Source organism: Xenopus tropicalis, chromosome 4, assembly GCF_000004195.4.
Source record: "Xenopus tropicalis strain Nigerian chromosome 4, UCB_Xtro_10.0, whole genome shotgun sequence".
NCBI lineage: Eukaryota > Metazoa > Chordata > Amphibia > Anura > Pipidae > Xenopus > Xenopus tropicalis.
The window spans coordinates 111131804-111159505 of NC_030680.2; the positions used below are offsets into that span (position 1 = coordinate 111131804).

Consider the following 27702-nt stretch of genomic DNA (forward strand, 5'->3'; position numbering starts at 1 on the left):
TCAGTTAAAGCATTTTACTGTGGAGCCAACCATTCCCAGCATAATCTACATCAGTCTCCAATATGCTTATGGGTGCACATGCAAACATCTTTATATATATATATATATATATATATATATATATGATTTTGGGTTGGAGGGGTGAAATGCCACAGACTTACATAAGGGCACTGACCAAAGGTTCTGGGTATGAAAAAAAACAAGTGAGATAGGAGAGAGAACATAATCATCTGCAGCAGGGGAAAGGTATAAGAATAATGAATAATAATTAAAGAAAAGATGGAAGCTCAGGGGGTTATATGTATGGCATAAGGATAATGAAAAGGGAAATTCACTGTAATAACATATATTGTAACCACTGGGGAGCAATATGTCATTTCATTCAGTTTAAATAATGACTCCTTCAGTCTATGTGTAAGTGCTGGGGCTGAATGGCTAGTAAGTTGACTAGTGGTGGCCAGTGATGGGCAGGAGAAGTGAGGAGAGCAGAATGTTGGAATAATCTAATGTAAAGTCTCCCAGGACCAAGCGCGTGAGGGGGGGGCTAAGGGAATACTTGGGTATGATAACAGAACAAGGAATAGGAAAGTGAGGCTTGGGCAGGTACATAATATAGCGGATAATGTACCCCCTACTGTAATTTATTAGTTGTCAGTTGTTATATTACTGAGAAGTGATGTGACCATATAAAATTAATATTAACATTCATTTATAAAGCGCCAACATATTCCACAGCGCTGTACAATAAAAGCACAAGGTCACATAACTCTGAGGTGACTACTAATATCTTTATAAATTACATGCATTATAATCTACATTTTATGAGTGCAGTGTTTTACTCCATGAAGCTCTATGGCTCTGTTCTATGTTCTTCAAAATAAAACACTTTAGTCTATTTTGTGTTTGGTACAAACAATGAATCACAATATGAAAACTGAATTAATCAAGGGGCACAAACAAAAAATAGACTAAAATGTGTCATTTTGAATAAGCAGTCCCCTTTCTTTTGGGATAAGCACCCATATATGGATTCCCTCTGCTTTCTTTTCTGCCCCTTGCCCTCAAGCCTGCTCTGGGTGATGTTATCAGCTCAGGGTAAGGAGAGAGAGAGAGAAGGTGGCAGGGGCAGTGAGACTTGAGGAGGGAGGGGGCATGAGATCGGAGAGGGACTGTGTGAGGGATACCAGAAGAGCATCATGGAAGAGGACCCGTTACAGAGAGGACACTAACGAGCGAAACTTGAGACAGTGGATGGGAGGGAAAGGGGGAGCGGAACAGGACAGGGAACGTGTGAAGGTGAAAGCCAGACGAGAGCAGGCAGGGAGACGAGATGCGATACAAAAGTAGAATGGGACTGTAGCTGGGAGGGAGAGAGCAGCGGGAGCACAGGGCATTAGACTCCAGTAACCTCTCCAGCTTTTACAGCCCAGGCATAAAACGGACATTTATTGGTATTTCTTAAATTAGCCTTTTCACAGACTGCACTGAGGACGGAATTATCTGGTGAAATTGTTTATGCTAACTAAATGGGTAACCTTGTGGCACAAGAGCCCCCCAAGCAAGTGCCACCTGTCTGATTCTTTATAACTATAGGAATTCTGGGATAGCTTTAGCTTCATGACTGTCTATCTATCAATCATCTATCTATCTATCTATCATCTATCTATCTATCATCTATTTATCTTCTATCTATCTATCTATCTATCTATCTATCTATCATCTATCTATCTATCATCTATTTATCTTCTATCTATCTATCTATCTATCTATCTATCTATCTATCTATCTATCTATCTATCATCTATCTATCTATCATCTATCTATCTATCTATCTATCTATCTATCTATCTATCTATCATCTATCTATCTATCAATTTATCATCTATCTATCTATCTATCATCTATCTATCATGTATCTATCTATCTATCTATCTATCTATCTATCTATCCATCCATCTTTCTATCAGTCTATCTATCTATCTATCTATCTATCTATCTATCTATCTATCTATCTATATCTATCATCAACCAATCTATCATCTATCTATATCTATCTATTATCTATCTATCTATCTATCTATCTATCTATCTATCTATCATCTATCTATAATCTATCTATTATCTATATCTATCTATCTATCTATCTATCTATCATCTATCTATCATTGTGCCTACCTATATTTCTGTATTTGTTCTAGAGAAGCCATTTAGCTAGGAAAACAGTGTTTGACCCCAAGAGCTTGCATTCTAAGGCAGGAGTAGAGGCAGTATGTAAAGGATATTGAGGGGCTACCCAAGTGCCAGGCAGGGAAGGGGCACAAGGTATATTATATACAATAGTGCATCATCTGCACTGAATCTCCACCTGCCTGGCTGGAGCTGCCACATAAAAACCCAAATATCCATTTACCCTGATCACTTAGGGCACAGTTATACAGATATTATTTCATATAATATAAAGGGTGCAATAAAACGTCTGGATAAAAGAAATCCCCATTTTGCGATCAGAGCCCCCTGATACTATTTTTTTAGGGAGAGCAGAATACACAGCCCCAAAATCACCATCAAAAATCTAGTTTTTCCTCTAGGCCGACTACACGTGCTATATCTAACATATAAAACAATGGAAAATATTGATTGGGGGGGGGGGCACCAAGAGCAGGGTCCCCTGCAGCAGAACCACCTGTAATCTTCAGGGTTGGTATCTCTGGAATTTAGCTTCAGTTAGTCCCATACTGGCATTGAAAGGGATTCTGATCATGATGGGAAAAGGGAGCTTGATATGGGGGCTGTTTGGACTGAGCCAGTGGGTTTCAGCCTATGCCAAGGTGGCGAATGGGCATTTGAGCAAAGACAGTGAAACAGAGGTTGTTGAGCAGTGCTGGGCACTGGGCAGTAACCCATGGAACCTACAAAGAAGGGGACGGGTGTAATTGTACTTAAACAGAGGTTTTAAGGGACCCTCAAAAATCCCATCCCGCTGCCTGCTCCTTAGGGGTACTGTGTGCCAGCCCCTGGCAGCGAGAGGGTTAAAGGCAAGCCTAGTGGCTGTAGCCTGACAGATTATTTTGGTTAAAATTAACCTTTCAGGCAGTCAGTACTAACTGTAATCCCCCCCCCAACATCTCTCTATGCCCTTCTTCAGTCTCCATTAAGTGGCAAAGGGAGGGGGCGCCAGGGTGACCCCCCAACCCCTTTTGTCACTACTTGTCCATCAACGGGGGGGGGGGGGGGACTTCTCTTGTGCATGACAGCCTTTTGTTATGCCTAAATATTCTCAGCCCCTCCTCCAGAGCAGATCCTGATATGGGCTGGTTTCTGCTCTCTCACAACTTCTCCTGCTTTCTCTGCCGCTCCGCTCAGCGGTCCCTGAGAGCCTCCGCAGGAGAAGTGAGGAGAGGACAGATCACCTGCAGGCTGGCACGGAATATCACTCAGCATCCTGTTTGTTTTCATTACCTGAGAGACTTTTTGCAGCGAGAGGGACCAGCCCCCGCCGAACTCAGCATCTCCCCGGGTCCCACACATCTTCCCACTGACACTGAGAGGCATCGGCTGCACCCTGAGCAGCGCAAGTGGCACGGTAAGCGATTTCAGTCGCAGTAGCGCTCATTGTCACGCTCAGCTCAATAGGGAACTCTGTCGTAGCTACATTGGCAGGTATTATATGAAGCGGCCTGACTGTGAGTCTTGCCCAGGCTGGGTACATGGAGCAACTGGCGGGTCAATATATTCTGTAAATGTGTTTGGTGTAATAGATTTATATGTATCTATATGTGGGTGTATTTGTTGATTCTATCTATATATCTATCTATCTATCTATCTCCATCTGATATAGATAGCACACATACATATAGAATACAAGGATGTAATTGGTGCATCTAGCGATTAGGCTGCCCAGTGGATATGCCAGTGAGAGCAATTTACAGAGATATATATCTCTCCGGCACCCATTCATATCCATCTGCTATTAGGGCGCTTAGCAGATAAATATAATGCCAGAGCCTGAATATAACTGACTCCAACTCATTTGCATTTACAGCTGGTTTTATGGCATCTGGGCTATTTGCTGCATTTTACAAATGGGATCCAGGTTGACGCTGAGCTTTTTAATAATTATATACAACGGGATCATACTAAACTCGTTTTGATTACCATACTTTTTCGTTTGGAATTTTTTTTTTTTTTATATAAAGAAAAACAAAGAACACCTATAATACAGACATTTATTGTGTTTAGGATAGATAAAAGAAGCTTTACTGTAGTCTTTTTTAGGTACATAATTATCTATTCATTTTTGCTATCAAATTAGATTTTTCTATCTATCATCTATCTATCTATATACCATCTATTTATCCATATATATATATATATATATATATATGCATTTTTTTTTGCTGCAATATATATCTAGAAAAGCATATATTGTGTATTCTTGTGTATAAATACTGTTGGGTTCCCAAGATAGAAAATGTATTGTACTCAGCTACCTGGGTTCATCTCACCGATTTGAATTTGCCATTTTACTGCTACCTTGTGTCCTTAATCAAACCCTCTGTAACCTAGTGTGTACATGGGTTTGTAGGCATAGTTATATATATGTAGGGTCGGATAGACATGTGTGTACGTGTGTGTACGTGTGTGTACAGCAAAACAGCTAAACGAACAAAAAACTCAACATATATATATATATACAGTTTCTATATAGATTTTCACACACACACACACACACACATATGTTCGGATCCAATTTAATGCATGAATGTGTATAATATCAAATGCCTGACACCCTTTTCTTGTGTTATCTCTTTCTAAATATATTCAGTTATTTCTTGTTTGTCTGATACTGCTTGCTTCAAATAGTGTGCCAGACACTCTGTACATTTCTATACCCAAATGAATATCAGAATATCAGGGTGAGTGATCTCAGCTACGGCAGGAAGTCACTGTACCAAATGTGCCAGGTAGTTTCGCCACCGTGGCACAGTGGGCATCTCAGTGCTGCTGGTCATCCCCACACCCAGTGTGCCAAGCTGGTCCCATCCCAGTCGGAGTAGGGGAGCTAGCCAAAGCCTTTACACTCCAATGGGCTCATTTCTTGCCTCCAGGCACCACTAACGAGATATTTATTGTGGGCACAGTGATCCTATTTGGGCAGCCTGAGAGGCACAGGATCCGCTCAGTAAAAGTATGTGGGGCCACTAATGAGCAGTGATAGCGGGGCAGTCATTATTCTGATTATTGGGGCACCCAGGGACTGGCACAGGGCACTGCCTAGCACATAACATAACACATAACCATACTTTTTAGATACAAACAGCTGGCAGTCAAGCAACTATGGGGCATTTACTGAAATTCCTTTTACTTTATACACAAGCAGATACCTAACATTTCCTATTATTCTCTATAAACATGTTGTTCCTATTATTCTCTTGGCTTATTTTGTTCGTGACCCTGTAGGCAAACCTTTCCTCCCATCCTCCGTCTATGGAAATACATTCACACACTATATAAATAAATGCACGCACACACTATTAGAAAAAGATATATATTATATATTATTTCTATATATATATCTTATTATTTCTTATTTCGGGGAGGGACAGATCTTGCCAGTGCATAAAGCTGGGCATGCTGAGTAGATACAACCTGCTACGGTCGGGAGGATATTAAAAAACAAAAGGCAAATGAAGGCAAAGCAGAATGTTGGAATAATCTAATGTAAAGTCTCCCAGGACCAAACAAGTATGGGGGGCATAAGGGAAGACTTGGGGGAGGCTATGATAACAGAACGAGGAATAGGAAAGCAAGGATTGGGCAGGTACATAATATATATATATATAATATATACATGAGCAGAAGCACAGGGCATTAGACTCCAGTAACCTCTCCAGCTTTTACAGCCCAGGCATAAAACGGACATTTATTGGTATTTCTTAAATTAGCCTTTTCACAGACCGCACTAAGGAGGGAATTATCTGGTGAAATTGTTTATGCTAACTAAATGGGTAACCGTGTGGCACAAGAGCCCCCCAAGCCAATGCCACCCATAATTATTTCTAGAGATAAAGTAACCTGCCAAGCACTGCCCCTGCTCCTGTTTGAGTCTTTATAGCTATCGGAATGCTTGGATAGCTTTCAGCTTCATGACTGTCTATGTATGTATGTATGTATGTATGTATCATCTATCCATCTATTTATCTATCGTACCTACCTATATTTCTGTATTGGCTCTAGAGAAGCCATTTAGCTAGAAAAGCAGTGTTTGTCTCCAAGAGCTTGCATTCTAAGGCAGGAGTAGAGGCAGTATGTAGAGGATATTGAGGGACTGCCCAAGTGCCAGGCAGGGAAGGGGCACAAGGTATATTATTTATATACAATAGTGCATAGCGACACACAGGGCTAGTAGGCTAATCCTTCTCTGGGATTAGTTATTCCATAGGATAACCAGCTTTAGGGTCCTAATGACATCTTCCCCCATCATCTGCACTGAATCTCCGCCTGCCTGGCTGGAGCTGCCACATAAATGAGGACTCAGTTATTCATACAGATATTATTTCATATAATATAAAGGGTGCAATAAAACATCTGGATAAAAGAAATCCCCATAAGATTTTGTGATCAGGGCCCCCTGATTCTTTATTTTTTTAGGGAGAGCAGAATACACAGCTCCAAAATCACCATCAAAAATCTAGTTTTTCCTCTGGGCCTACTACACGTGCTATATCTAACATATAAAACAATAGAAAAATATTGATTGGGGGGGGGGGGGGCACCAAGAGCAGGGTCCCCTGCAGCAGAACCACCTGTAATCTTCAGGGTTGGTATCTCTGGAATTTAGCTTCAGTTAGTCCCATACTGGCATTGAAAGGGATTCTGATCATGATGGGAAATGGGGAGCCTGTTTTCAACTGAGCCGGTGGGTTTCAGTCTATGCCAAGGTGGTGAATGGGCATTTGAGCAAAGACAGTGAAACAGAGTTTGTTGAGCAGTGCTGGGCACTGGGCAGTAACCCATGAAACCTACAGAGAGGGGGACGGGTGTAATTGTACTAAAACAGAGGTTGTAAGGGACCCTCAAAAATCCCGTCCCGCTGCCTGCTCCTTAAGGGTACTGTGTGCCAGCCCCTGGCAGCGAGAGGGTTAAAGGCAAGCCTAGTGGCTGTAGCCCGACAGATTATTTTGGTTAAAATTAGCCTTTCAGGCAGTCAGGGGGGGGCTTCTCTAGTGCATGACAGCCTTTTGTTATGCCTAAATATTCTCAGCCCCTCCTCCAGAGCAGATCCTGATATGGGCTGGTTTCTGCTCTCTCACAAATTCTCCTGCTTTCTCTGCGGCTCCGCTCAGTGGTCCCTGGGAGCCTCCGCACTCACCAGTCCCTGGGAGCCTCCGCACTCACCAGGCAAGTTCCGCTAGCACCGTATGGCTGACTGTCTCCCCTTGCTGCTGTCTCTATAGCACCATCCGGAGCAACGACTGGGAGAGCACGTCCTATCGCTGCCTTGTGGGCTCGCATGCTGCAAGCAACTGTGGGGGGCCGTATATGGAAATTGTGGGGTGTAGAACAGACGAAAGTGCCTATCCTTTCCGGCCAGCAGCCATGCTCTTCCATGGGATAACCGGGGGCCACATCCAAGGCATCATGGAAGAGATGGAGAGGAGGTCCAAGTCCGCTGACAGCCGCTTGGCCAAGGGTATCCAGGTCAATGGCAGAGAAACAGTAAGTAGCCGTGTGTACCCTGTTGGTACAACTTCTGTCGCACATCATCCTCTGTTTGTATATGTACATATAAATATACACACAAACACATTGATGGAAATACAACCACATGCATTATTAGAAGGAAACCATACATTTAAACATGTACATATAGTTATTATACATGCATGGATACAATAAATCAACATAGGCTCCCCTGTGTCATATATTAAACAGTTTTTAATTGTATAAATAATTAGCAGATGGAAAATAAAAGATTTAGCACTGGAGAAAACAATATTTCAATCAACCTTTCTCTCTCTCTATGTATATGTACTTTTCATCTTATCCTATTCTGTCTTTAAAATCGGAATATTTTTCAATCTCTAACGCAATTTTTAAAATATAATTTTCTTTTTTGTTACTGGACTTATTTTGCTTAAGTCGATTACCTATTTTGTTTATTCTAATTATTTATTCTCGGAATCTCAGTAGCTCAGACAGGTGCGCTTTCCTGGCACCGGTTGGTATATTTGTGCTTTTCTTATTCCAAGGAAAAATCTGTGAGATTTAGATCACTGGGTCACATCAAAAACTCATGAGGTATTTGGTAGCGAAGCATTCAGTTCAGTTTGCTGTCAGGAAACGAATTTAATGAAAGAACAGAAAATCTAACGAATACTGAACGAATGTTCACGGCTTTCAGTCAGAAGTTTCTATCGAATGTTCCTTCCCAGATGAACCTTACAATAGTTATCACTTCTAATTCTATTTTCAGTTCTTATTCTTAATAATAACAGTTTAATATCCATATAAACTATCCAGTTTTGTTAATTAAACATTTTACTTTTAGCTTTTAATTCTTTTGCTTAAAACTGTAATTCAAAAAATCAAATAGACATGTTTACAGCTTCATTTATATATTAAGCAAACATTTGTATCATTCGGTATTGAATTAACAATCAAAGTTTCTATATCAGCAAATCACCATTCTCTGGGATTTTTTTTTAAATTTGCCAGAAACTCCCACAGTTTTTATTGGGGGGAAATTAACTTTCTTACAAAACTATCTCCAACACCTTTGGACTGTATTAGATCATTTTAAAGTCCATAAACCTTTTTTTTAAACACAATTTGGAAGAAACCAAAAGCAAAAGCCCCTAAACCATACATTACAGCTAAGTATGCTTATTTTGGGATCAACTGGAGCATTTTGTTAACCCACAATTATTCAGCGGGATACAAAAATAACATTTATTCTTAAGATTAATAAACGGCATAATATTTGTATTAAAATGTAAAAATTAACAGACCAGCAGTCATGGGAAGAAAGAGAATGTTAATTGGGGTCAGTAAAAAAACAGATTAGACAGAGATCAAGCCTCATTAGTGGATAAGGGATATTCTCTCCTGCTTTAATAAGGTCTCTGGGGAGCTATACAGACAGATACTAATGTGTTAATACCTCTGAATTTTAAGGATCTATGCTGGGTTTAAGCAGCGTCTGTGTCATTATAACATACACAAGCACTATATGTGTAAATAGACTAGATAGATGATAGATAGATAGATAGATAGATGATAGATAGATAGATCTTAAATGTGCAGTTAAACAGCGCCTTATGGTGTAGCTTACATGTAGCCCAGCATACAGTGAGATGCAACATAATTTCCTTAAATGTACTGGTGTGACACACACATATAATGAGCAGAAATTCCCTATTCCTTATTCTATAGGTTATTATAACATTCCTAAAAATATTAAATTTTTTTACAAGAAAAAGCACACAATAACACAAAAAATTGTGTGTATAAAATGCATGCAAACATAACTAATTCCTCTTTCTTTCTTTCTTGTTCTTTTTTTCATCCATAGTAAAGTATTTTGAGAGTTTTCCGCCTATTTTTTTTTTAGCAGTAAAGAGGTTAAAACACCAAAAACAAATTTTCAATCTCTTTCCTGTGAAAGGAGCCCAATGTTATTTTAACACCTTTTTCGGAATACAGAAAATACCCCCTAATGTAGTTTATAAATAACTGAAAATAAATATATTAATTAAAAAAAAGGTTGGGGAAGGGAAGTCGTTTAGGGCTTTAACATGTGGTTTTATTGCTGGTTACTTATATATCTATATATATTTCATTGCCTTTAAAAGGATACTATCAGTATTTCAGTTATTTTAAAAGAAATGGTTGAGGAATAAGGATGCCAGAAAAGAAGATAGAAACGCTTGTTTAGGCTACACATAAAAAACACACCAGTGCACAAGTAGATACAAAATATTAAATAAATCTATAACAAAATATTCAAATATATTAATTAAAAAAAGCTAGGGAAGGGAAGACATTTAGGGCTTTAACATGTGGTTTTATTTCTGGTATACATATATATATATTTCATTGCCTTTAATAGGATACTATCAGTATTTTAGTTATTTTAAAAGAAATGGTTGAGGAATAAGGATGCTAGAAAGGAAGATAGAAACGCTTGTTTGGGCTACACATAAAAAAAACACACCAGTACACTAGATATAAAATATTAAATAAATCTATAACAAAATATTCAACAAGGAATATGTCAGCAAACTCTTTATCTTATATTGTGTAATGTTATGTACCCTGCAAGCTCTTTGTACTGTACATGATATGGTATCAGCAGGACAAGCCATATGGAGGCTGTGCCACAGGTTGCAGGCATCTGGTATAAACACCCTTTGCCCTGTTGTCCCATCAATAACTAAAGCTATAGCAAACTGGTGTTTCCCAGAATTCTCTAACAGTGAGAGGCTGCTGGGGGTTGTAGTTCCCATCAGCTGGAGGGGCTGCCATGTGACATTGCTAGAACACTATTAATATACTGATTGGCACTGCCAGGCACTTTGCTCTCAGCATTTCATGCCAATGTGTCATCCTTTGTGATGTGTGTGTATGGCAACACACAGGGAATCATAGCAAGGAGGACCTAAACTGACCCTCTCCCTATATATCTGTACTTGTACTACACAACTGCTGTTGAGGAAATGAATATTCCTGTGCGATGTTTAGTGATTCTGCGCGTCAGTTTTAATTAGAGATAGTGCCAATTTCAGTTTTCTATGAGTGCGCCATTTAGCCTAGAGCCCGCTCAGGATGTAAATATAGCAAATGCCTGTTGGAATATAATGCAAGTGCTACAAGTGTCACAGGCTGGGAAGGTGTTGTCACTGGAATATTTCCCAAATATGTGACTGTTGTAAATATCAATACCCATATCTGGCGACAGTGTCTCCCACGTGTAGTAGGTATTAGCAACGCACATTATTCATAAAGGCATTATTGTTTGGTATCAATGAGAATAACTGTACCTACTATATACTATACTGATAATATACCCTTCCCTTTAACCTCTGTCTTTCATTCCTGTAATGCCCCTTACTAATCCACCATACCTGCTGATCTACCTACCTTATCAATACTGTAAGTGCCCCTTCTCCTGTGTATAATGTGATTATAGCGACTGCCCCTTCCTTGTGAGGAATAATAATATTTGTATGGGAGAAGTGAGAAGGCAAAGGGCTTACATTACTGGCCCATGAGTCAGGCAGGGCTGGATTCCACTGGTGAGCCACTTCCTCTATAAATCCCAAGTGGTCTCAGCCAAATCATTTTTTGTCTGCACTGGGGAGAACACATTTGAATTGTAAGCTCTATGGGGCAGGGGCTGCCTATGCCTGGTATACAATCTGTGCACATTGCTGTGTATAATAAGTAGCCCTACAGTAGGAGAAAGTTTATAATCACATTTTCCCCTAGCTTCTCCTTACCTGTATAGGATGTTAGCACAGTACTTTTCCACTCTCACTCTGAGCCTGATCTCATAAGGGTAACTGCAGAACCCTCTATAGTGGTGCTGAGCTGTGGGAAAACACACTGCGGGGCCTCTTTGTTGATATAAAGTAGATCAGTCCAACCTATGGCCTTTTGGTACTGCAATTCCCAGCAACCCCTAACAGCCCTCAGCAAGTGGTGGGTGCTGGGAGACAAATATCAACAGCTGATAGTTCTACTAATGCTCTCATGCCCTACATCCATCCTTTCTGCATGCACTAGTATAATGACTGCAAAAAGGGTGAAACTAGTGATGCTTGTGTCTATCAACCATTGTAACTGCCAGATCATTGTACAGCTATAGGACCTGTTATCCAGAATGCTCTGGACCTGGGGTTTTCCAGATAAGGGATGTTTCTGTAATCTGGATCTGGAACAGGATTATTTTCATCCAATAAGGATTAATTATATCTTAGATAAGATCAAGTACAGTACAAGGTATTTTGTTGTATTGTATTGTGTGTTATTACAGAGAAAAAGGAAATCATTTAAAAAATGCAAATTATTCAATTAAAATCAAGTCTATGGGAGATGGCCTTCCCGTAATTTGGAACTTTCTATTTATCTATCTATCTATCTATCTATCTATCTATCTATCTATCATCTATCTATCTATCTATCTATCTATCTATCATCTATCTATCTATCATCTATCTATCTATCTGTCTATCTATCTATCTATCTATCTATCTATCTATCTATCTATCTATCTATCATCTATCTATCTATCTATCTATCATCTATCTATCTATCATCTATCTATCTATTATCTATCTATTATCTATAGCTATCTATCATATATATATATACATATATTATATAAAAGAACCTAAACTCTGGTATGATATCTGGTATTACACATTATGTAGAGGAACATGGAGTGCAGATGTTAGGATTTATTGGATTCAGTATAGTAACCAATCAAACTAGGATTCAGTTTGGGATTTGGTGAATAACAGAAGTATTTGCAAGTTCTAAAGTTGCCTGCTTTCTGGGATTCAAATTTGTTGGTATTCAGCTGGACCCAATCTCAAATACCAGATTTTATGTGGCTTTAAAGCACAGGGCAATTGCAGGGATAGCATGTTTATGAATAGATGGTGCAGTTTGGGGCATTGTGCCTATTTTTTAATTTGTTCAGAATATGGTATTTTGCTGAGTCAGAAATGATTGATTGTGGGCATCACTAGTCCAACCATTGCCGGTCCCTCTCTCTCTCTGTATGAAAGCAATGGTCTTTGCATTTCTCTGTCTATATAAGGCTGATGTAAGCAGAGTAGTACACAGTGATTGCCTTAGGGCAGCCTTAGGAGCAGAAGCAGTAGCAGTGGAAAGAAGAAGTGGTAAACAAAGAGAAGTAAAGAAAAGACAGGGGATAAGGCACGAATGTGCAGGAGAAGAGAAAAGAAAGAAGAAAATGATAAATGACAAAGGGGAAGTTGAGCGACAGAATGGTGGGAACGGGCACATCAAAACAGAGGAAATGTATGGGACAAAAAAAAAGATTACAGTGCATGGGATAAAATGGTGAAAACCAATATCTGTTGTGAAAACATAAGGGGAAAGAGTTCATTAGCTGGAGTACAAGAAAAGTAACACAGGGAATTAGTACACAAAAGTTTGGGTATGACGGGCAATCACTAATAAATTACCTTCGCCCAAATCTATCCAAGCCCTTCAGTCTTTTACAGACCCAGTTGTGCTGCTTCACTTTGAAGCTGGACATAACATTTTAAGTGTCTTATAATAGACTAGAGGATAGAGGACCCTGAACTTAAGTACAGTAAGTGCAGACATGGAATCAGATACTGTGCTACTGTTCCAAACGGTAATTTCTGAATTACTTTTTTGGAGCTTTATCTAAGTAGCGGTAGCAGATTTCCATAGGTCCAGGGGTTTGTCTAAGAGGAAACGCATAGGAACATAGAGAAGCCAACTAATTATGCTTTGTGAAATAAAATTCACTGAAAAAATGGTGTAAAAAGCTGTCTAAAATAAATGGCAAATTTATCAAAGTCTGATTTATTTTATGCCATCTGAAACCAGATTTAGATTTAATGCTGATAATTTAACGCCGCTTCAAAGTTCTGGCGGAAGTCGCTATAATAAAAATGCAGCGATATGTGGTGAATTCTGCCACCATTTTTTACACCATATAATGAATCTGCCCAGGTTTCTTGGATTTAAGCTCTTACGGAACATGTGTCCAGATATAGATGTATAAATATTGTCATTAAAGCCAGCTGTGAAGTACAAATAAAGTGTTTGCTCCAAATCTCACCCAACCAGTCCAATAGGGCAGACCCCACATTCACAGCACTTGGCACCATATTTTAGGAAGATGCTCTATATGATAACTATAGAATATGTGATATCAAACTGCAACAGTAGTTTGTGTAAAGTTCTGCAGCACTGGCTTATCCTTGTGAATAAACCATATTGCATTGTAGAGAACAGTAAAACGCCATGTTCCACAATATGTATCTACACCTTCTTAAGGTGTCATTTCATAATATAGCATCTTATCATTCATGTATATTCATTCTGTACCCCAGCATCCCTATGTATAATATCAGTATTAAACCTTCTGTTTCCACTATATGCAAAATCTCTCCCTGTGTATACCCATAATGCATCCGCCCATGTATACCCATAATGCACCTCCTTATACATTTACCCATGTATAACCATAATGCTCCTACTTCCCCTGTGTGTGATGGCAGTGTTCCTTCTTCCATTTGTAAATTGCACCTCCCTGTTATGGCAGCATAGCTTTTTCTTCAAAAGAAGAGCTGTCAAACCACACAAGTGGAATAAATGGAAAGAATTATATTATAGATAAGTCTGTGGGGCCCTTGGGCAGCCTGGACAGTATAAAAATGAGTGGATGAGCTGCAACCAATCCACAGGCCTGTGGTTGGAAAGATGTTCTGGAGTATGCTATCTGTACAGGTATCCTTTATTCTAAACATTACTTATAGAATAACTTATGGTCTTATGTAAATAAAAAAATATCTAATCCGACACTGACCGACCAACCAACCTGCTCTTTGTATGAAGTAAGTACAATAATGACACCCTGACACTATTTTATATATTAAGCAAATATAGTATCCCGTCCAAACTGATATCAGCACCATATAATATGATCTGTGTATAGTGATGCTTCCAATGTCAGTCGTATAGTTCCTGCTTAGTAGCATGCATTTGTAAATAGCAATCAGATGTGTCTTTCTGATCCAATTTATGGAGACAGTGCAGTGACTGTGATTTTTCCTGAATTTGCACAGAGGATGCCTTCCCTGAGCCCTGAGAAGCCTGCACTGTGCGCTGGGTGCGGGGGCAAGATCTCAGACAGATACTACCTCTTGGCTGTGGACAAGCAGTGGCACCTGCGCTGCCTGAAGTGCTGCGAATGTAAGCTGGCCCTTGAGTCGGAGCTGACTTGCTTTGCTAAGGATGGCAGTATATATTGCAAGGAGGACTATTACAGGTATATTGTCCATCTGCAACACCATTTACTAACGGTTGTGCTTTTTTTCATGATTTGTATTTTTGTGTGCGAAAATACTTTTTTTGTGGGAAAAACACCATTTATTATGTGTCAAAACCGCGACAAATTTGATAATAATAATATGCCATCTAAGAGCCATCGAGGTCATGTAGAACTCAATGGCAACTGTCCTATTTTAAATGGCTAATCTTTCTTTGCTTTGTGGTTTTAGAGGTTTTCAGGGTTTTTAGACTTTCATTTGTGACAAAATGAAAAATGTGTGTTTTTTTCATTCATGCTTTTTTTAAAAGGCTGTTTTAATAAATCACTTGGCATTCATGGTTTCCAAAACCTCTAAAACCACAAAAATGAGAATGTTGGTAAATGGGTCTCTATGTAACTCGTGGTCTGTGTGTTTAAACATATATTGTAGGCAAGGAATCCTCATTTCTATTTGTGGCCTGCCTATATAGGCACATTTACAATAGTATATGTACAATACACAGCCAGAACCCATATAACTTTCTGTTCCTATCAATGCTTCTTTCCGTACCCCTTTTATACCAGCTTTTATTGCTGTACATAGATCTAAAATGAGTAATTCATGTAACACAATAATGCCATTTTTTTAATTCTTATAGTTTCATTATTCTCCTTATGCCTTCCCTAATGCCCATATAACTTTTCTCCCACCCTTGTGCAATTACACGGACCTCTGGTGTATCTCGGTACATCTGCACACCCCTAGTGCTTACTTTTAGCTCTCTTAATAACCCATCCTGCTTAGAACACACTGCCTGCCAGAGAGAGTACATTATTCTGAATATTTGGGAAGCTCATGATGAATGTTGCTGTACAAGTTGATGACTACTGACATATGATTCTTAGGTAACATAAAGGGGGAGGAGAACATGCTGCAATATAAGTGGGAATAGCTGCCAGTGTAATTCAAGTTGATGCTTCACCGGGATCTATTTAGTTACACACAATATGAGATGTTATGAAGCAATTATTGCCCATTGTAAACTGAAGTTCTGCTTGTCTCCAGAAGGTTTTCGGTGCAGAGGTGTGCCCGTTGCCATCTTGGCATTTCAGCCTCAGAGATGGTAATGCGAGCACGGGAGTCCGTCTACCACCTAAGCTGCTTTACGTGCACAACCTGTAACAAGACGTTAAGCACGGGAGATCACTTTGGCATGAAGGAAAACCTTGTCTACTGCCGGATTCACTTTGAGCTTCTTGTCCAGGGGGACTTTCATCAGCAGCTAAATTACACTGAGCTCTCAGCCAAGGGTGGGGGGATAGCCACCCTGCCGTACTTCAGCAATGGGACAGGCACAGTGCAAAAGGGAAGACCAAGAAAGAGGAAGAGTCCAGCTCTGGGTGTGGACATCATCAACTATAGTTCAGGTGAGACAATCCCACTATTCACATTTACTTCCTAGAGATCACTTTTTTATTCTTTATAATCATGCTGTGTTCCCAAATATAGGAATGTTCTTTGGCCATGTTTTTAACCCCAATTAACTATATGGTACAGATTTACTAAACATACCGTCTTCATTGCTTTCCCTTGTTTGTGTGCAGGGTGGTAGGGACGAGGGTTGACTTAACACATTAAACATGCCACGGTGATTAACTTAGTTTGCCTCATTCAGTTCATGTGACCGACAGTTTCCTGGGATTCTCTCTCCTACTTACAGCCTGTAGTCCCTTTTGTAGCATCCCCGTGGAATCTAGGCATTCTAGTAGCCAGGATTCATGTTCTGCGGAGCGTGATGTATATGGACAGGACCCCGACTGTGCTAATTATTTCTAATTAATTAGGAGTGACACTGGAATCCCTTGCCCAGTAAGCACCATTTAATCATCCAGTAACACCTAAAGTTGAACTATAGCAAATAACCCTTTACTGCCATGGCAGAAACACCTAAAACTTCTTTCTGGCTATGACTGCCATACATTTTTAGTTGGTAAAAAAAAAAAAAATATATATATATATATATAAATAATAAATATATATTTTTCAATAAGAATATTAAACCCCAAATTTCACTAACTATAGAGGATGATCCTACTCCATTGAGAACACTAATTTATAGAGGTCAGTGCTTCCCTGTTATACTGCCCCCTTTGTAGCACCAGTCCACCAGGTAAAGTCTCTAAAAAAAAATGTGAAAAAGGAGGAAAGGTACAATTACTGGGGGAGGGGGTGCCAAAATGTTAGGCTCCCCCCAATGATTGTAATCGCTTACCTGATACCCCGGGCTGGGGCTCCTGTTAGGAGAAAACCGCTCCAGCCTGGGGTAGCTGCGAGACAGCGTTCCATTTCTGTCTGTCTTCGCTTTTCCGAATCCCATGGCCGGTGCATTAGCGGTAGGGTGAAAATACCAACTTTCTTGTTAAAGTTCGACTTTTTCACTTTTCGCATGTGCAAGCGGCGTGAAGACAGAAAAAGTATGAGGGTCGCTGTCTCACACTTACCCCGGCTGGTGTGGTTTTCTGCTAGCAGGAGCACTGGTCGGGGTTTCAGGTAAGGGCTTACAATCACTGTGATTGTACCTTTGCTTCTACTTTAAATACTATCAGTTTTACGTCAGACTCCTTATAACAAAGCCCTCTTTATAATGCCAACTGTGGCCTATGTTTCCAGCAGTCAGTAGATGAAGGAAACAGTTCTTTTGTTGGGGGGCCCTATATGAGAATAAATGAATAGGAAAATAAATGTTAAAACATATTTATATTGCCTTAATTACCTCCCCCCTTGTCTGCAGGTAACGAGAGTGTTTATAGAAATGAGTCAGTCGTGTTTTAATACAGTAATAACACTGCATAGAAGGGCAGACGTAAACCTATAATTAAAGACCGAAATGTAGCTTTCTGCACAAAATTGTATTAAAAAAAATTATAACTCCTAAAAGGGATATTTTTAAGACATCCATTAAGTATACGGTTTGTGGCAAATAGATTTCTTGTGAGCATTTCCCATAAACATTGAGATAAACATTGTTAATTAACAATTCGATTCTTAAGGCTTGGTCTCACTGAGAAAATATTTTTTTATTGTATTTCAGTACATAATTGTCCCTTAATAAAATTGCCCATTGTGTGCGAATGTGATATAGATGTTAGATTGTAAGGGGGGCTGATGTGAATGATGTATTATCTCTCTAAAGCACTGCAGAAATGCCGGCACTATATAAATAACAGATAATAATTAATGTATGTTATATTGTCATGGCTCTGTAATACAGAGTTACTGAATATTTACAAAGAAGTGCGATATCTATAGCAATGCCTTGAGTGAGTGCCATATTGCTCTGCTCCAGGGACCTATTTACCAAGAAAGAGTGAAAAATGCTTCATTTTTTATGAACATTGATTTCTCCAGTTTTTCCTTTTATATCATTTTTTTTTTACAAACTGTTATTCATCTTTATGTTTGCACAATTTCATCTGCATTACCCTACCATTACATCTAATGGAAAAATTGTTGTTGCAGTTAGACAATTGATGTACAAATATGGATATATATAGGTATATTTATAAATTACAGTTATGTATCATGTCTTCTTCAAGACAGTACTCATATCATTATTGTCAGATTTGCTTACAGGATACAACGCAAATCTAAATGGTACCAGATGAATATTAGTATTAGAGTATATTTATCTGCTTTCCTATACTAATGTACAAATGAATTATATATATATATATATATATATATATATATACAGGTATGGGACTTGTTATCCAGAATGCTTGGGACCTGGGTTTTTCTGGATAAGGGATCTTTCTGTAATTTGGATCTTCATAATTTAAGTCTGCTAAATATAATTCAAACATTAAATAAACCCAATATGACTGTTTTGCCTTCAATAATGATTAAGTATATCTTAGTTGGGATCAAGTAGGTGTTATTATTACAGAGAAAAAGGAAATCATCTTTAAAAATTTGAATAATTTGATTAAAATAGGAGATGGCCTTCCCTTAATTCGGAGCTTTTTGGATAACGGGTTTCCGCATAATGTATCCCATAACTATATATATATAAATAACTATATATATATATATATATAAATAAACTAAGTATCTTTTTTTGATTAAATTTTCCTGGTGTGCATCAGCATTTTTTACATATTTACATTGTTTATCTGATTTGCACCCAGGTTGTTATCCCTATAAGTGTGTGCCTCAGCCTTTTTATATATATATATAGTTATGGGATACATTATACAGATATATATATATATATAGATGTTTTTTTTTCACTTTCAAGTAGATACAGCCGCTTACATTTAACTAGATCACTGGGTCTGTGTCCAAAAGCACATTATTGCAAGGATAAACATTTTGTTTGTACATATACACACACACACACACATATTTTTAAATAAAAAAAAAACTGCAAAAAAAAAATAATTTTCAAGCATTCACACACACACACACACATATATATATATATATATTTTTTTTTGTATATATATATATATATATATAGTTATTTTAATAAACTTTTTTTCTTTTGCACCTTTTTTTTCTTTAGTCCCTGAGCGTGTGGTACTCTCTCTCTCTATATACACACACACACACACACTATTTAGGCATTGGAACAGATCAAATGTAAAACTTTAAGTAAATCTATTATTTCATGTGCAACAGAGTGCCTGTAGTGAGAGTACAGCAATATTCTAGTCTTACAAATACTGTTACTAAGCCCTCTGGGACAGTGATACTAATTACACTTACTATTAAATTGAACTCCTACCATCACACCTATGTGAGAAGTACAGTATGTAGGAAGTGTAGAAATGAGTTAACACATCACAAGACGTAAGCGATTAAACCCTAATGAACAGGGTAAGTGTTTTGGCTGCAAAAATAACCACTGAACTGACAAAAGAACATTGCTAGCGATTAGGCTGAGGAACAATGCCCCCTAATGGACTCTTGGGAGATACCATTTCTGGAAATTTCACGGCCAGTTAAAATGAATGGCTAGAATATCAGATATCCTTTATAATATTTGACCCTTCAGCTCAAACTTATCCCGGATTTGATTTTCTATGAATAGTATTAAATATGTTGTTAAAACTGCTGAGTGTGGGCTATTGCCCCAAAAGCCTTTCAGCTTTTTTGTGTTACATTAATCCCAGCATTCTCAGCACAATTTAGTAATCATCTTTGCATGATATTGGTATTGCGCTCAAATGAATATGAATGCCAGTTTTTATTTCTATATAACAAAAATATATCATAAAGGGTTAACCAAATGTCCAGACACATTTCTGTGGGTAAGGCTGTCACATAGGGCTGCTGCATAAGCTCTCATGAGCAGCACTCAAATGGAAGTCAGATTCTCTCTGCCTCCAGTAATTTACCTGCAGAGCTTGCATTATCTCTCACTATGAGGCAGATTTAATGTGTTGAACTGGGGAATTCAAAGGGATCCACAACAGTTTGTTATTAACAGTTTCCTAACTATCAGGAAATGTTCAATTGACGTAAATGTTCGAATCCCGAAAGGGAAAAAATTGTATTGGAAACGCAAATTTTGCGCCTTGTTCGTCGCCATCGCGGTTTTTTGTATTTGACGCGACTTTTTCGTCGCTGTCGCGAATTTATCGTATTGAACGATAGTAAACGGCGGAAAAACCAATCCGTTTTTTTCGCGCCGGCGATGAAAAAGTAGTGGAAAATATACGAAAAAGTCGCACTGCCGGCGAAAAAAACACGGGACATAGAAAAAGTTGCGAGGGCGACGAAAAAGTCGCAAAAATACCGATCATTGCGAAAAAACGCATTCGGACGCCTTCGGACCGTTTGTGGATTAGTAGCAAACACCATTCTGTGCAATACTAATTATTTTCTGAGAATTAACGATTCATTACAGTGTTAGAGCATTGCCACTGAGCTCTAACACACCTGTTAATCTCCAAAAACTAACTAGCACTGTGTTAAAATGAAAGCAGTGCAAGTGAATGGTTATATCAAAATTTGGTACAAATAGAAAAAATGATCAGTAACTTTTTTTAACCAGTGGTAACTACTGTTACTATCCCTAAATCTGCCCTGTTTGTGTAATACTAGTCCCAACTGCTTCAGTTCAGTTGTCTGGAAATCCTGCAGGATTCCTATGTGACACTATGGGCTAAAATTTAGTAACAAAGGGCTGCTTTAAATAAGAACTCATGCAGTATCCCTCTATATAGACGTTTATTCAGGCCCTAAGATGCTAAAATGCCATAACATATTAAAAATGTACTCCAAAGCCCTGTACTTACTGTCTATGTACAATTCCTGATTAAATATGATAGCAATGAATATAAAAATATCATATACAAGTATGGGATCCGTTATCCGGAAACCCGATATCCAGAAAGCTCCAAATTATGGAAAGCCTGTCTCCCATAGACTCCATTTAATCAAATAATTCAGATTTTTATAATTGATCCCCTTTTTCTCTGTAAAAATAAAACAGTGCTTTGTATTTGATTCCAGTTAAGATATAATCAATTCTTACTGGATGTAAAATAATCCTGTTGGATTTAATTAATGTTTTATTGATTTCTTAGTAGACTTATGGTATGAAGATCCAAATTACGGAAAGACCCCTTATCCAGAATACTCTTGGTCCCGAACATTCTGTATAATGGGTCCTATACCTGTATTTTTATTTAAAAGCCTTTTGGAAATCCAAGCTAGTAGCCATCTTTACTGCTCTATTTTGTTGTAAGAATTGTAAATAGGAACTTGCTGTGGTCTCTGCATCCTGTTCGTTATGTACACTGTATTTATGGAAAAATAAACATAAATATCAGAGATAAATTCAGCCTATTGCTGTGTATAGAACTGTGACCAAGAACAGTGTGGTAGAAGTGGCATTATAAAGATAGGTTAACTACTGGTCCCAGGCAGTGGCTTGACTAGATGTTACTGGGCCCCAAAACATTGGAAATTGATCAATTCTACCAATGTATATTGAAAATGCTTATTAATTAGGGCCTTACTGGGTCACCTACACTTCTGGCCCCCCCGCAAATGCAGTTATGTAGTTATGCCCCTGGCCTCAGGGTGACAAGGAGACTAGAGGCCTATTTATCAATTTGTGTAAAATAATTTATGTTGGAACAATACATAGAGAAATTATAAAGGTGTGTATTCTCTTTTTACACTGCCTGATTACTGTATTAAATGTTGTTATTTTATGCCATTATTTTTATGGTGTTACCCATTCAATGAGAAAAATGCAGATGGCAAATATATTCAGTCAGTAAGCAAACTGCATAAAAAATCCAATGGATGATGGCTGTTTTTTCCACTGTATGTTCAAGCACCTAATGAATTGTATGCAGAAAAACTTGTGCCAAAAATGAATACACAGTTTGATAAAACTGCTGTTTTTTACACAATGATGCCTGGCATTCAGATGGTGATATTTGGTGCCACTTTTACACAGTTTCATAACAAGGGCCCTTAATTGCTAGTTGTGGCCCTAGAACACTTGGACCCTTGGCCCATCTAGGAGCGAATGCTGGGCAGAGTGCTTGTCCCGGAGATACTTCACTGACTGAGGGCACCGGCTGGAAGTTAACTCATTGTTATCAAAGTGGTTTTTATGGGCAGTACAATCCCTTTGTGCTCCATAAAACATAATTGGTAGTGTTACTAGTGCTTCCCCTAAGTAAAATTGCCAAGAGAAAGATACCTGATTTAGTCCTATTTTTGGTGAAGATCTTTTAGAACTTATAAATAACTTATTAGCAGGCATATCTAACAAGTTTATTAGTTTAACTGAGTTATTCTGCATCATTAAGGAAACAGCATTGTGTTGTTAATCACAGCAATATCAATGTGACCTTCTTCCCTTGGAGACTAACTACGTGTGACATTGACTTGACATTTTTCACAGTGCAAGTCAAAGTTTATTATATGATGGATTTGGTGTTTATCTCCTTAGGTGTGCACGAGGAGTGTGACACATCATACACTGTATATATCATAAAATATAGATATTAGTGGCTATCAAAAGGTGCCTGGAATTCTCATAGGAACAGAGGTGAAACAGTGTCATTTTGACAGACCCACCTGTGCTGGTGATTGATCCACCTCTGCTCCTGTGAGGCCATCCTACAAATGTGCTCTACTGGAGATAGATATTTGGTTTTATAAGTGGGTACAACTAATACAGATAATACTGTACAATTAATATAAGATAAAAGTCTGTAGCAACTTCACAATTTGTAAATTAAAGTTTCTGGGTAGCAATAAAAAGCAAAATGGGTTGGCTCTTAGCAGGGTGCTGAGAAATCTGCATTATCATTTTTAACTGTCAATATCTGACATGATTGCATGAAAAACAAGCTGAGGAAAATCTCATTGGCAGTGCACCTTATCCAACACACACACAATGTAACAAAAATGAAATGACAATGCAATTTCCTGATCTTCTCACTCAGGTTGTAACGAAAATGAGACAGATTTGGATCGGGACCAGACGTACCCTCCTTCTCAAAAGACGAAACGGATGAGAACCTCTTTTAAACATCACCAGCTCCGTACAATGAAGTCCTATTTTGCCATTAACCACAATCCAGATGCAAAAGATCTGAAACAACTGGCCCAGAAAACTGGATTAACAAAGAGAGTTTTGCAGGTGAGAAACTAATGTTGTCATAACTTTGCAAACTCAGTGTATTACTTCCCATATATGATTTGCTAAAGCTAAGTCTTGCTTTGTAGAAACTGGTCTTATTTACTAATTAAGGCCACCCAGTTCACTGTTTAAACTGCTTATCTGTGTAGATTGTTGAATCTGTGATGCTGACACTTAAATACCTGACTGCCAGTGCTTAGATTCTATATTTCTGGGTTTCATTCTGTTCTGTGGAGATCATTGTTAGCAGATCCCACTTGTAAGAGAAAGAAAAACCCAACTGGGGCTAAAGATAATGATATTATGTGCTTTCAAATTAGAATGGCTTGTCTGGTGGATATGCAGATCAAAAACAGGTTTTTTGATATACCTGTCAAGATAAATAGTTACTTATTTAAACACATCCCCTTTTGGCTTGCCCCACAAATAGGATTAAGTAATGGATCAATTCTGAGTTAGCACACCATTTGCCTGCTTGGTACAGGCAAGAGAATGCTGATAAGTGAGACCCTTTCATGGCAATTATGAGATTTTAAGATTGCCCACTGCGTTAGACTGTATTACGATTGTGTGACTAGGTATGGCAGTGCAGTCTGAGCCTTTTTTTGAAGTCCGACCATAGGCCATCAGTCTACATCAGCCCCTTAGCCTTCCCTTAGTGTCATAGGAGGATACCAGCCTTACAGCATTTCCACAGCAACTAGTTCCATTGGGGAAAGATGTGTGCAGCTATTTCAGCCAACACTCATTTTTATGGTGGATGCCACTGGTGGACCCCTTAGGAACTGTGAGACAAGAGTCTCACACAAGTCTCTTGTCTGGCCATGGTGGTTTCTGAGTTGATAATTCAATAACAGCCTCTTTCAACTGAAGACAGGTTCTCTCATTTCATTTTAATTGTCATCACCAGGGATGTTATACATGCAGTATTAGCTGTACTATTACATATACAGTGCTACTCAGTAAAACAGTCAATTATAAATTCCAGCTGGAACATTACACTCTATTCTCATGAACTGGTTGGAAAATGTAGATGGTTTCACCATACAAATGGTGAAACCATTTGCTTAGTAGCCTTAATATATCATTGGTTTATAACGCACTCCTTACATTGGGGCATCCAGTTTTACTATCATTCACAAGCTTTTGTCTGTTTGGAATACATATTATTTGCTTTTCAGCTAAGCAAGATGGTATGGCTTGATACAGACAGGGAATGGGCAAGCAACCAAGCCAGTGGGATACCACTAATGATTTCTTATCTGGCTTATTAAGATTGGTGGCTTTAACAAATGGAAAAGCAACTTATTGCTTAGTGGGACATTATTATTTCTAAAAGACAATTTCCACAAAAATGGAGTAAAAAAATTCTTTAAATATTATAAAGAACTATCTTCTTAACTTATGATAAACAGGCTCTTTCATGCCATTTTTTCTTTGGAGAATTTCAGAAACTGAGAACACAAGGAAAATGACACCACAAGCACAGATACACATGATGCTCCTCTTGCTTTATATTCAGTTCTCAATTTTTTGTTTTTCAAATGATTTAAATTGTCCAGTAAGCAGGTAGAACAAATACTCTATGAAAGGAGGTTACTAACGCTATGGGGCTGATTTATCATTATTCAAATTCAATTTTTTTCCGTTAAAATTTTTTTGTGCAAACACACCCACATGGTTTCCAAAGCACAAATATTCAATATTTATTAAGCACAACAAAATTCCAAAAACTCAAATGTAAAACTAATCTAAAAGCTTTTGAATTCATGTAGAAATCAATGGAAACCTAGGCAGATTTTTTAAATTTGTGTTTTTCAAATTTTTGATGCATTCAAATTAATTTTAATGGTTTAATTCGATCAAGTTTTTTAGATCTGGATTTTTTAATAAGCAATTTGAATTGTGATAATTAAGCCTCTTTATATTTAATGGATTGGGAATTCAAACACATACAAAACAAGGTGTTGTGTATGTGGGGTGAAAGAATGGAAGCTAAAAAAGATGGATAATCAGCTTGATCTTAAATACTATCATGTGTACATGCAAAGCAAGAGGTTTCTGGGTAATATAACCTAAAAATAAATGAAACACAAATGGTGCAATAATTTATTTGATAAGTTACCTTTAAAAAGTTATTTAAAAAAAATGGTATTTCTAACCATGTTATGTATACAAACCCCTACTCAACCCGATCCTTATTATACATTACCATATTTTCTCATCTGATTTTCATCTATTAAATGCATGTGGGCATGAGTTACCTTGAGAGAGTATAGTTGCCTTGGAAATTTAAGTTTAGGAGACAGCAGAGAATGTAGTGCAAAGCACTAAGGGGTGCAAGAGTCCATTCCTTTGTGCTTATTCAGCAATCACTTCTTCCCCTGTGGCCTGCACCTTGCATCATATTAAAACAATTCAATTTAAGACTTCAGCATTAGGGGTACAGGCAAGTTCATAATCCTGCCATAGGACCCCACTGTGGCCTGCATCTTCTGTTGCTTTGTAACTTGTGTGTCTGAATGGTGTACAAGTTAGTGGACAAGTAGGGGGCATAAGGGGGGGGGGTTGCCTAATGACTTCCCACATCCCAAACACAGGCATCTTTGTATTTGTGGGGGAGCTGCAGGTATTTGTGAGAGATACCTGTGGTAATTCTACAATATGGAAAAGCATAAAAGCATGGAAAATATATGTGCCCTTTTTGCACTTGGCACACTGCATTGGAGGTCACAAATGACCCCTTATTTGTTCTACCTTATTTACTGGATGATTTGGCATATCTGTGAAACTTAAAAATGTCAACAGAATGTACGCCATCACTGAAGAAGCATCATTTTTATCTGCATTTTATCTAACATATAAGAGTATTAAGCATATTTCTGAAAAGACTATCCACCATCAATACAAATGTGGTTTTACTGGCTTTTACTGACTTATAACGTTCCAAGCATCCTGAAATCATGACAACTCTTATACATATATTCCTAAACCTCAAGTCTTTTTAAAAAGGAACACTAGCACTTTAGAAACATTTTCAGTTTTGCAGTAATGTCTCAACAGTACCAGGCTGTTCACAGCTTCTCTGAATGGAAGGTTTATTTATTCCATACGGTGTTATATGATAAATGAAATTTTAAAATTTTCCCCAGATTTATGTGTGCTTTTATATATTTCTTGTTGATGTGGAGGTTAAGCTAATGATGTCAAACTCTACAGTCAAGCTTTCCATGATCATTTGCACACAATTCTCAAAATATATGTGTGCAGAGGGGTGGGTCAAAGCAAATACTGTATAAATTGTGTTTGTTTAAAATGTTCTGTGCAATCTAAAAATTGTTTTGTGCACTGAAGTCTCAAGTCCTAAAGCCCAGCTTTGAGCTAATTTTTCCAACGGTTGTAGTAAATTTCATATCCACTAAAAGGCTGCAGGGATGTATACTGCGTAACAGCTAATGAGCAGTGATTGTAAGTTTGACATTCTTGGGCTTAACATTCACATTATTATTCATTTTTGTATATACTACTGATTTAGCATTGTTATAATTGTGAGTAAAATGCTTTAAGGTTGAGACTTTCACACTATATGGTTCATTATTCTTTTGTTTTATGTATTACCCTACTGAAAACAACACTGAATTTTTTTTTGCCTAAGTTCATTATTTCATGCTTCTACATCTATAAATATGAATGTGTTTTTCTGATAAAGACAAGTTATTAGGGATAATACATATATAAATAATATATTCTAGTGCTAAGTCAATTTAAAGGTGACATATAGTCTCAATAACAAGTATTTTCTATTGCATTATACTCCTATAATAGAAGGAAAGTGCCAGTCATTCTACTGCTTTAAGCTATTTCCATGGCTGTTCAGGAGAGCCACTATGCAGGCTATTGCCATGATTTGGGCAGACAGCGATTGGCTTGGTGAACCTGATAGGGGAGGGAAAAACTGTGGTTGGCTGCCACTAAAAATCTATTGTT

General features: G+C 38.0%; 1 protein-coding gene across 4 annotated transcripts in view; it reads left to right on the forward strand.

The window, feature by feature from the left end:
* The first annotated feature begins 3328 nt into the window (after positions 1-3328).
* The window catches only part of lhx9 (LIM homeobox 9), a 31451-nt gene continuing 7077 nt past the window's right edge, over positions 3329-27702 (forward strand). Inside the window, exons 1-5 of one of the 4 annotated variants that reach the window (XM_004913744.4) lie at positions 3329-3583; positions 7458-7719; positions 14856-15058; positions 16107-16468; positions 23519-23715. In XM_004913744.4, the coding sequence (XP_004913801.1) occupies positions 7543-7719; positions 14856-15058; positions 16107-16468; positions 23519-23715 (939 nt within the window). In that variant the 5' untranslated portion in view covers positions 3329-3583; positions 7458-7542. Of the gene's footprint in view, positions 3584-7297; positions 7720-14855; positions 15059-16106; positions 16469-23518; positions 23716-27702 lie in introns of those variants that run through there. The other 3 variants (XM_004913745.4, XM_004913747.4, XM_002932154.5) reach the window with 3 other exon arrangements.